At 44.5% G+C, this 10285-nt stretch overlaps 1 protein-coding gene across 2 annotated transcripts; it reads left to right on the top strand.

Annotated features, from left to right (window-relative positions):
* The first annotated feature begins 1882 nt into the window (after positions 1 to 1882).
* Positions 1883 to 7945, top strand: LOC122931023 (zinc finger protein 706-like). Of its 2 annotated transcripts, none has more exons than XM_044284906.1 (4): positions 1883 to 2039; positions 2481 to 2622; positions 4347 to 4454; positions 6325 to 7945. In XM_044284906.1, the coding sequence occupies exons 2-3, from the start codon at positions 2491 to 2493 to the stop codon at positions 4440 to 4442; spliced, it is 228 nt and encodes a 75-aa protein (XP_044140841.1). In that variant the 5' UTR covers positions 1883 to 2039; positions 2481 to 2490; the 3' UTR covers positions 4443 to 4454; positions 6325 to 7945. The 2 variants fall into 2 exon arrangements, with proteins under 2 accessions (XP_044140841.1, XP_044140842.1); XM_044284907.1 differs by lacking the exon at positions 1883 to 2039 and adding an exon at positions 2312 to 2334.
* The last annotated feature ends 2340 nt before the right edge of the window (positions 7946 to 10285 follow it).

The raw sequence follows: 10285 nt of genomic DNA, 5'->3' as shown, positions 1-10285 counted from the left end.
AATTAGTTATATTGCGATATATCACAATATAATTGTGTTACTTACTTTGATCCAGCAGTTTCTTCAAAAAACGAAGTTTTATCATATGTAAATTCGGTCTCTAACAGCAAGTAGGGCGGCTACTTGCTGCTAGCTGCTGCAGAAATCCGCCCCCTCGTCGTGTTGATTGACAGGGCCAGCCGGGATCTCCTCCTCCGGCCAGCCCTGTCGGCATTTCAAAAATCGGTTAGATGTATCGATCTCTTTCCTTATTGGATCGATACATCTAACCTTGTTACATATACATTTATAATGCCGATACAAAGGCGTAGTAGTTATATATAGTATTTGAATATGTGTCAATTGTTTGTAACAATGTCATGATATTGTAATATACCTTTTCATTTGATAGCTATATATGTGTCTAGAATACCCACATAATGGGGTTATACATATACAAAGTATTTAAGTATGTGTTACTTGTTTGCAACAATGTCATGACATTGTAACATACCTCTTTATTTTGATCCGGTGCAGGAATGACAAGAATTCCTGCACATAATGATTTGTTGATACTGGTAGTCATGGTGATGTGATCTCACCACGCTCTCTGCGTCAGGTACGGCGCACTATTTAAATCTCTAGTCTACATAGATGTATTAGGCTTGACAAAGGCTCATAGAGCCGAAACACGTGTCGCTGTTTATCTATTCATTTGTTCTCTGCTTTTGACCGTCTAATGCTTGAATAAAGCAGTTTTCTTCAACCATATCCGAGTGCCGGTCTTATTCTGTGATTCAAGTGGGCTGTCTTTCCCTGACTCGAGCACCGGGACCTACAGAAGACGAGGAGTGCCGTCCGTACTTCATTATATTCTATTATGGTGTATACTTGGTCGACCAGCTATTTTATATGTTATTAATTTATTTTATTGCATTATTTCAATTTTATTAATAAATCTGAATATTGGCCATAGAGTGAGTGCTCGCTCTCCTACTTTTTTCAAATATGAGTGCATAGTGCCCATGGCCCGCTGCCCCCCCCCCCCCTTGCCCCTACCATCACCTCACCAGTCCTCATTGGTGGTGGCCCCCCTGAGGGAATCAGTATTTAGATCCTGGCATACCCCATTAGCTATGCTACAGGAGTTGCTGAGGTTCACATTTGAGCAGAAAATTTCCATTGGTGGCAGATGAACAAAGTACGTTTTGAACAATTAGGTTTTTATTCACACGCAACAGATTTCTTGCAGATTGGGTCATTTTGGTGAAAAAGAGGCGTCCCATTTAGATAAACAGTCGGAAAAAATCTGCTGCCTGTGAATACACTCTTAGGCCTCTTGCACACGACCGTATGTATTTTGCTGTCCGCAAAAAAACAGATCGGCACAAAATATGTATGATGTCCGTGTGCATTCCGTATTTTGTGGAACGGAACAGCTGGCCCCTAACTGAACTGTAGACAATAATAGGACAAGTTCTATTTTTTTGCGGAAAGGACATACGGAAACAAAATGCACATGGGGTAACTATCTTTTTCTTTTTTTTTTGTGCATATGTTCCGCAAAAAAATAATAATGGAACGGACACAGAAAGAAAATACGTTTGTGTGCAAGAGACCTTATAGAGAGCCTACAGTATATTGCTGCCACTATAAGAAGGTACAGTCTAGGCATCTGTAGAGCTAATAGCATGCTGTATGTGGAGACCGTCTCTGGAGGATGCAAGTTCTTGTTCTATAGCATTCTTCTAGGTAATCTCAGGAGGATGGAATCGTAGGTAAAGTGGCCATTTTCTGCACTCTGGAGAATAGCTTGCGCTGAAGGAAGGGGAGTAGATTTCAGGTGTACGTTCCCTTTAAGTCACGTGTCCCGCGCGCTAGTGCGCGTTGCCTGGTGACACTGCAGGCCTCTGGTAAGGAAGTGACGTAGTGCTGAAACTGGAAGGAGCCGGAAAAAGGCGGATGTGAGCGCCGCCTGTGTGTCGCGACACCGCGTGACTGGCCTGTCGTGACAGAGGAGGCGCTGTGGGAGTTCGGTGGTGTCTGGACGGGTGAGAGAGGTATGTGGAGCCGAAAGACAACTCGGCAGTGGGGGCTAGGGGAGAGCGGAGCTCGGTACAGCAGAGCTCCCACCGGAGAACGGGACACGGCAGCATTAGGCAATTACGGGTGTATCCGCAGTGCACAGCCACGGCAGACATCCCCCCGCTCCGTACTGCGCATGTGTGCGCCGCATCATATGGCCATGTCCCCCCGACCCAGAGCATGGCGGTGACTGCAATAGTGGGGAGAAGACCTGCAAGTCTTCTCCTGTCATAGGGAGAGGTGGGAAGCTCCAGCAGGAATCTCCCACAGGTGCGCTCCAGCACCAGTTCTTGCTGTCAGTGAAAAGAAACATTCACTGTCAGTCAGTAGGTGGATATGGACCACTCCCCATGAACTTTGTAGCTGTATCATGTATTCTAATAACACTTATAAGAAGGTTTCTTGTGTTTTGTCAGAACTGGTATCATGGCGCGCGGGCAGCAGAAGATCCAGTCTCAACAGAAGAACGCCAAGAAGCAGGCAGAGAAGAAGAAACACGGAAGTGACCAGAAAGCCGCAGCTAAGGCAGCCCTGGTCTTCACCTGTCCTGTGTGCAGAGTAAGGGGGTCCTCCTACGTCACCGGAAGTTGTCATCCCATTCATATCACTGCCGAGGCTGTAAATGGCCAGAGAGAGTACTGGGAGGAGATAAGGGGCTGACAGTCACCTCCTGGTGCTGCTTGTCTCAGGATTTAAGTGGGGAATTTATCAAGCCCCCTACTTCAGAAAAGTTGCAGTTTTTGCACAGGCTCCTTTTTTTTTGCGTAAAAATCTGACTTTTTGCCTATTTACATCAGGCTTAAAGAGGACCTTTCTCTAGAATAAAACTTCTAAACTAACTATACAGACATGTAGAGCGGCGCCCAGGGACCCCCCTGCACATACTGTTTTACCTGGGCGCCGCTGCGTTCTCCTGGTATAGGCAACGGTATCTTCATATGTTAGGCTCCACCCAGGGGAACCTGCTGGCGTCTCCTTCTCCCATGCTGCAGCGCTGGCCAATCACAGCGCTCAGCTCATAGCCTGAGAGGCTTTTTTTTCTCTCAGGCTATGAGCTGAGCGCTGTGATTGGCCAGCGCTACAGCATGGGAGAATGAGACGCCGGCAGGTTCCCCTGGGTGGAGCCTAACATATGAAGATACCGGAGGACATAACGGGAGAACAGAGCGGCGCCCAGTTATAACAGTAAGTGCAGGGGGATCCCTGGGCGCCGCTCTACATGTCTGTATAGTTAGTTTAGAAGTTTTATTTTAGTGAAAGGTCCTCTTTTTAACACTTTTTTACAAAGTTATCGGGGGTGGGTTTTCCAGGATTACACTATTTATGGCTTATCCAGGGGCCCCCTACTAATCAGCTTTTTATAGGGGGCGTTCAGGCATGTGCTGCGGCATCATCTTTGGTACCTTTGTGATGTACATGTAGCAGCATTAGCTGTGCTCGGTATTGCAGCTTTTTCCATTCAGACCCCCAGTGATGTGACATTGATGAGGATAGCCATCCTTATGGTCCTCCTGGAAAACCTCTTTAGGGCTTCATCACAAGCAGCAAACTCTGCAAAGATTCCACCTTTCATGGTTTTTGATGGGTATCCACACTGGCGTTCATATGTATTTCCAATCTGTGGCCAGAGGGGATGTGCCTGGTTTCCGCAGACTATTACACATCGGTAAGACATGAAGCCTCGCCACGTATGTTATTGTCAATTTAAGGGTCCATTCACACGTCCGTAGTATATTGCGGATCTGCAATACACCCGTCCGGCACCCCCATACAACTGCCTATTCGGACAAGAATAGGACGTGTTCTATTTTTTTCCGGAGCCGCGGACCGGAAGTTCGGGGCCGCGCTCCAGAAATGCAGATGCGGACAGCACACTGTGCGCTGTCCGCATTTTATCCTGCCCCATAGAGAATGAATGGGTCCGCACCTGTTCCGGATAATTGCGGAACGGGTGCTGACACATTCTACGGACGTGTGAATGGACCCTAACAGTACTTTTCTGCATCGCTGCTCGCTGGACAGGTTCTGTCAAGTGATATCTGTCCTAAATCTAATTTTATATATAATTGGAGTCATTTATCAAACTTGTGTAAAGTAGAACTGGCCTAGTTGCCTATAGCAACCAATCGGATTCCACCTTTCATTTCTGACAGCTCCTTTGGAAAATGAAAGGTGACACCTGATTGGTTGCTATGGGCAACTAAGCCTGTTCTACTTTACACCCGTTTGATAAATGACCCCAAATATTTCTAAAATAATTCTGTATAATATCTAATTCTCAGACTCAGATGCCAGACCCAAAAACTTTCAAGCAGCATTTTGAAAGCAAACACCCCAAGTCTCCGATGCCTCCAGAACTTGTAGACGTGCAGGCGTAACTGGAAATAACGGTTAGTTACATCATTTCTTAATCAGACATTAAAATTGAAGCAATTGCTTTGTTTGTGAGGTGCAAATATTTCTAGTCTTTGCTGAATATAATTTTTTACAGTTCAGCAGTTCATGCTGTGTACATGCGCTGTGCCCAATAACCAGTCACATCTCTGAGTCTTGGTATTCCCTATTTATTTATTTATAGGATAAGAAACCACTCCATTTTCCTAATATACCTTTCATTTAGTCCCTATTTGCACAGTTGAATGGTATGGTCCATGGACTAAGTCGCTCCTTTGTAATGCCTCCAGATCAATACAGAGGCCTATATAGACAGGTATTTTTTTTTTTCTGTTGGATTTTTCATGGATCCGGCACACAAAAAAAAGTCATGGTAATCCTGTATAAGGCTTCATTCACACGACAATATTTTCAGTCTGCATCCAGTCCGCATTTTTGGCGGATTACATGGGGACCGATTCATTTCTGTGGGGCTCCGAAAAATGTGGACAGCACACAGATGTCATCCACGTGCTGTCCGCAGCTGTGCCGCAAATGATCGTGCATGTCCTATTCTTGTCCGTTTTACGGACATAAATTGGCCTTTTGACAGTGAGACCTTTGGAAAATGCGGGATACACACAGATTGTGTGCATGAGGTCTTATGGGGGATGTCTTTATCCCACAGTGTGTAATGTGGCAGCACATGGAATCCCTGCCATGGAACAGCCTCCTGTGCACCATGTTGTGGTATTCCTGAGGCCTGACCTCAGACACTACTTGTGCTTTTTGGTTGCGTTGCCTCTCTGCTTTGAAACGACCGTATCCGCTTTGCGTCTCGCAAAATACGGATGCGGTCTGTGTGCTGTACAAATTGTATTTGTTTTCAAAGACCCCATGGTCCACATTTTGCGGGCATAGTCTGTGTGTTTGCAGAACAGATATTCTGATGCAGAAAGCACACTGATGATCCATGTGCTTTCTGCTTCTATATCTGTCTGTCTGCAAAAAGACAGGTCAGTGGGTCTGCAAAAAATGCGGATGCAACACAGACTGCATCCATATTTTGCGGATCCGTGATTTGTGGACTGCAAAAACAGATACGGTTGTGTGCATGAGGTCTAAAAATGTAGACTGAAAAATAAGGCCAGGATAGGCTACTTTCACACTTGGGTTCAGAGCGGATCCGCTCATATAATGCAGACGATGGGATCCGTCCAGACTTTACATTGAAAGTCAATGGGGGACGGATCCGTTTGAAAATTGAGCCATATAATGTCAAATTAAAACGGATCCGTCCCCATTGACTTACATTGTAAGTCTGGACGGATCCGTTTGCCTCCGCACGGCCAGGCGGACACCCAAACGCTGCAAGCAGCGTTCAGGTGTCCGCCTGCTGAGCGGAGGCCAAACGCTGCCAGACTGATGCATTCTGAGTGGATCCGCAACCACTCAGAATGCATTAGGGCTGGACGGATGCGTTCGGGGCCTCTTGTGAGAGTCTTTAAACGGAATTCGCAAGCAGAGCCCCGAACGCAAGTGTGAAAGTAGCCTTACCCAGTCCTTGTTTACAGTATGGGATTGTTGTTCTCCCCCCCCATCCGACTGATCAAATCTGCTAATTATTACATATAATTTTGGCTAATCGCAATAAAATACTCTATGGCAGATCTTCGCTCTGTGTGACCATGTCACCTTGCCCATAACTGACTGCAGTAGCTTCATGGACCAGCCCTTGAGGTCTCCTCATTAACTGCATTGAGAACAAAGTTTCCCTTAGCGTGATGGGAGATACATTATGTCTAGCTTTGCATGTTGGCACATGTGTGATGGAACTACTGGAAAACGTAGGCTTCATCCTGTTGTTTCTTTTCCTGCATCTTCTAGATGTATCCTCAGCTGATGAATGCACTGAATGAAGTGGGATGAATCTGGGCACACCTACCTGTTTTATTTTAAGTTGGAGAAAAGCAACATAAGAGTATCTGGACTTGCAGCAACTAATTACTCACGATGTGGACTTGATATCCTATTAGACATGCGTTCGTGTGTCCGGTCATAATTCTGCGCTTTAAGACACCGGTCTGACCTTTGCTGATACAGTTCAGTGGATGGGTCATGACTGAGGAATAAAACAGTTCTGAATTTCATGCAGCGCCATAAACACTAAGTGAATAACCAAAAGCAGCATCCATATTTCCTCCCTGTTTATGCGGTCACGGGGGAGGGTTCCTTTTGCCTACTGAGGCAGAGCAATATATTTTTGTTTGAATTGCATTCCAGTGCAGACCTTCCTAATATTGCATCATGTGCACAGATCATTCTGAACTATTACTTGATATAGTGTGCCAATGCCAAACACTTTGCACATTACCTTGATCTCACCAACCCCACCTGAGGTGACAACCACTTGATAAATTCGATCTTGATTATCATTAGTAACATTATTATTATTATAATTTTTTTTACTGAGTTTTTTTTTTCATTTTCTTGACCATAAATGGCAATTAAAATGGTAAATTTGCCTGTATGTAATTACTCAAAGTAAACCAGATTTTGCCTTTTGAGGCTGTGTTCACATGGGCAAAGTTTGCTGCAGAAAACAGTCATAATCCAAATTTAAAATACCACCAGCAGCTTGCTATGTGAACCTAGTCTCATTAGTTATTTATCAGGATCTCATGTTTATTCCTATTCTGTATAAAATCCTACCAAATATATAATTCAGTAATAACCCAAAAAATTTAACTTATTTATGTTTTAATAGTTGGAGGAAGACGGGAAGAGTTAGAGGACCTTTCATCAGTTTAGCCCTAGTCTAATTATGGCCTTACCTTATAGGGCGGCCCCCACTGATTCCATGGCACTTTTTTTTTTTTTTTTCTCCAAAGGAACCCCCCCCCTTCAGTTCGTCCGCTGTTGGCCGCATTGCATTGATTTCGGTGCCATATATTATAATGAGCCGACTCAATTATACTAGGTGGAGACTCGCAGTTTCGCTCGGGGGCGGTTCTCTTCTCCCTGGCTGTGAGCGTATCCAATCAGAGCGCACCGCTCTTAGCCAGGGAGGAGCTTATTCTCCCTGGCTAAGAGCAGTGTGCTCCGATTGGATGCACTCACAGCCAGGGAGAAGAGAACCGCGAGTCTCTGCCTAGTATAACCGAGTCGGCTCATTATACTATCAGGTGCCGAAATCAACGTGGCCAACAGCGGGCGCCGGGGGGGTCTTTGAAAAAAAATAATAATAATAAGTGCCATGGCATCAGTGGGGGCCTCCCTATATAAGGTGAGACCAAAATTAGACTAGGGTGAAACTGATGAAAGGTCCTCTTTAAAACCAATTGGCTGTCGATTAGTATTGGGCCAATTTGCCCTCAACTACATGACAACATGTTTTCACTATTATAGGAGTTAAAATGGTAACTTACCTTCCAAATTCCTGTGTATGCTTATGTTAAGAAAGTATTTTGTGTAACAATCTTTAATAAATATTTCATTTGGATTTTTTTTTTTTATACGTGTCAGCATCTTTATGGCACTCATTAATAGTCATAGTGTCAGTTTGATAAGAATTTAGCTATAATGAAAGTTTGGAGACATCAGGCGTTTAGAGATGAGGGCTACAGATCAAGTCCTCAGAGCAGCTCCCATATGGATTCAGTGTGAGAGCAATAGTCTGTAGATGTAGTGAAACTATAGAGGAAAAACTGTTGAACATTTTTAATAAAGACCCATTGAAAAAAATATATAATTTGTTCCCAAAATTTGTATAGGGGCAGTGATACTGACCATTTTTGTAATATACTTTAATTACTAAAATCGTACATTTCTATTAGAAAAATAGCTGTAAAGTGGCCTGTCTTCGCTCCTGTCTTCTGTTTACATAACTGGAGACTTGCTCAACACTGACTTATGTAAACAGAAGACAGAGGAGGGTTGCTAAGGCTTAATATGGGCCACTTTAGGCTACTTTCACACTAGCGTTCGAGCGGATCTGTTCTGAACGGATCCGCTCATATTAATGCAGACGGTGGCTCCGTTCAGAACGGATCCGTCTGCATTATAACTTAGAAAAAATTTCTAAGTGTGAAAGTAGCCTGAGCGGATCCGTTCCGACTTTACATTGAAAGTCAATGGGGGACGGATCCGCTTGAAGATTGAGCCATATGGTGTCATCTTCAAGCGGATCCGTCCCCATTGACTTCCATTATAAGTCGGAACGGATCCGCTCGCCTCCGCACGGCCAGGCGGACACCCGAACGCTGCTTGCACTGAGAATGCATTAGGGCCAGACGGCTGCGTTCAGGGCCGCTTGTGAGCCCCTTCAAACGGAGCTCACGAGCGGACACCTGAACGCAGGTGTGAAAGGAGCCTTACGGCTATTTTTCTAAGGGTCCATTCACACATCCGTATGTGTTTTGCGGATCCGCAAAACACGGACACCGGTAATGTGCGTTCCGCATTTTGCTGACCACACATCGCCGGCACTATAATAGAAAATGCCTATTATTTTCCGCAATTGCGGACAAGAATAGGACATGTTCTATTTTTTTTTTTTTTTTTATTTTTTTTTTTTTTATATTTCCGGATCCGGACAGCACATAGTGTGGCCCCATAGAAATGAATGGGTCCGCAATTCCGTTCCGCAAAAAATGCGAAACGGAATTGCGGACGTGTTAATGGAGCCTAATAGAAACTTAAAGTTATTAAAGGGGTTGTCCTTATTTTTTCCCAGGCAGCCCCCTGAGCATCGCACAGGGTACGGGCTCTTTGTTTATCGTAACAAAGCTTCCACCCGGCAGTGTGTTCGGTGTCACCGGCTCTGATGGGCGGGCTTTAGCACTGTCCTAGCTGTTATACTGGCTAGGGCAGCGCTAAATCCCACCCATCAGTGTCGGTGACATCACCGGGCTTCCTGGCAGTCCCATGGAGAGCCCTGGTACGTCGCCGGATCTCCAAAAAATGTCTTTGCCCTGCGCGATTTAGCGCAGGGCAAAGGAGAGCATCGGAGCATGAACTGCTCCGATGCTCCTGTCAGGGGGGCTGCCTGGGTGAAAATGGAGGTATGTCTGGGTTCAGAGCTGAACCCATCACTTTTTTCTATACTTTTGGTTCCTATAGTATCCACATCTAGATTGGGGGGTGGGGGATGAAAACGGTCCTGTGTGGCCTTTTTGGTGTTATTACATCTTTCATATTTTATCTGGTTTCAGCCAAAACAATAAGCCAATTGTAAAAAGAGGAGACAAATCTGGTTTTGAGGCATCAGAAACTGCATTATGTGATCAAAGCCTTACATGGCAGTGGACATATGGAGATAATTTGCTAGGTTGAGACTAAATGGCAGATATCCAGCACAGTCTTCGATCTATATAGATAAACACATGCCCATTGTATCTCTCTGATAAACAGCTTTCTGAAAGACCTGTCTGGCAGCAGTCAATGCTAGGTGGGCAATAGCCTGGCATGCATGAAAATATGACTAGATGTAAGACACAAATGTCTGTCACTCGATAAAATATGGATAAGATACGGGAGACCCATTAGCCTCATACATTTTAGAATAAAACAAGAGGATTCAGAGAGTAAACTACATACAGGATGAAATATAATCACTGAAATCGTTATGTGTGACTATAGGACAGGGGGTTTAGCGATCTCTTTTCACTATGAGGATAGAGCATCTAATTCAATAGGACAAGGCAAAAAAAAAAAAAAAAAAAGACTTTACTTTCTTACAAGGAATGGTATGAGTAATTCTAAACATCACATTTACACTACGTGTAGCTGGGAAGAGAAAACTAGTCTGACTGCCATATATGTCGTCTAAAAAAAAGTTACATCACAG

The sequence above is a fragment of the Bufo gargarizans genome, chromosome 3 (genome assembly GCF_014858855.1).
Source record: "Bufo gargarizans isolate SCDJY-AF-19 chromosome 3, ASM1485885v1, whole genome shotgun sequence".
NCBI lineage: Eukaryota > Metazoa > Chordata > Amphibia > Anura > Bufonidae > Bufo > Bufo gargarizans.
Note: the sequence above shows the minus strand (reverse complement) of the source record. Positions and strands in the feature narration are given on the sequence as shown.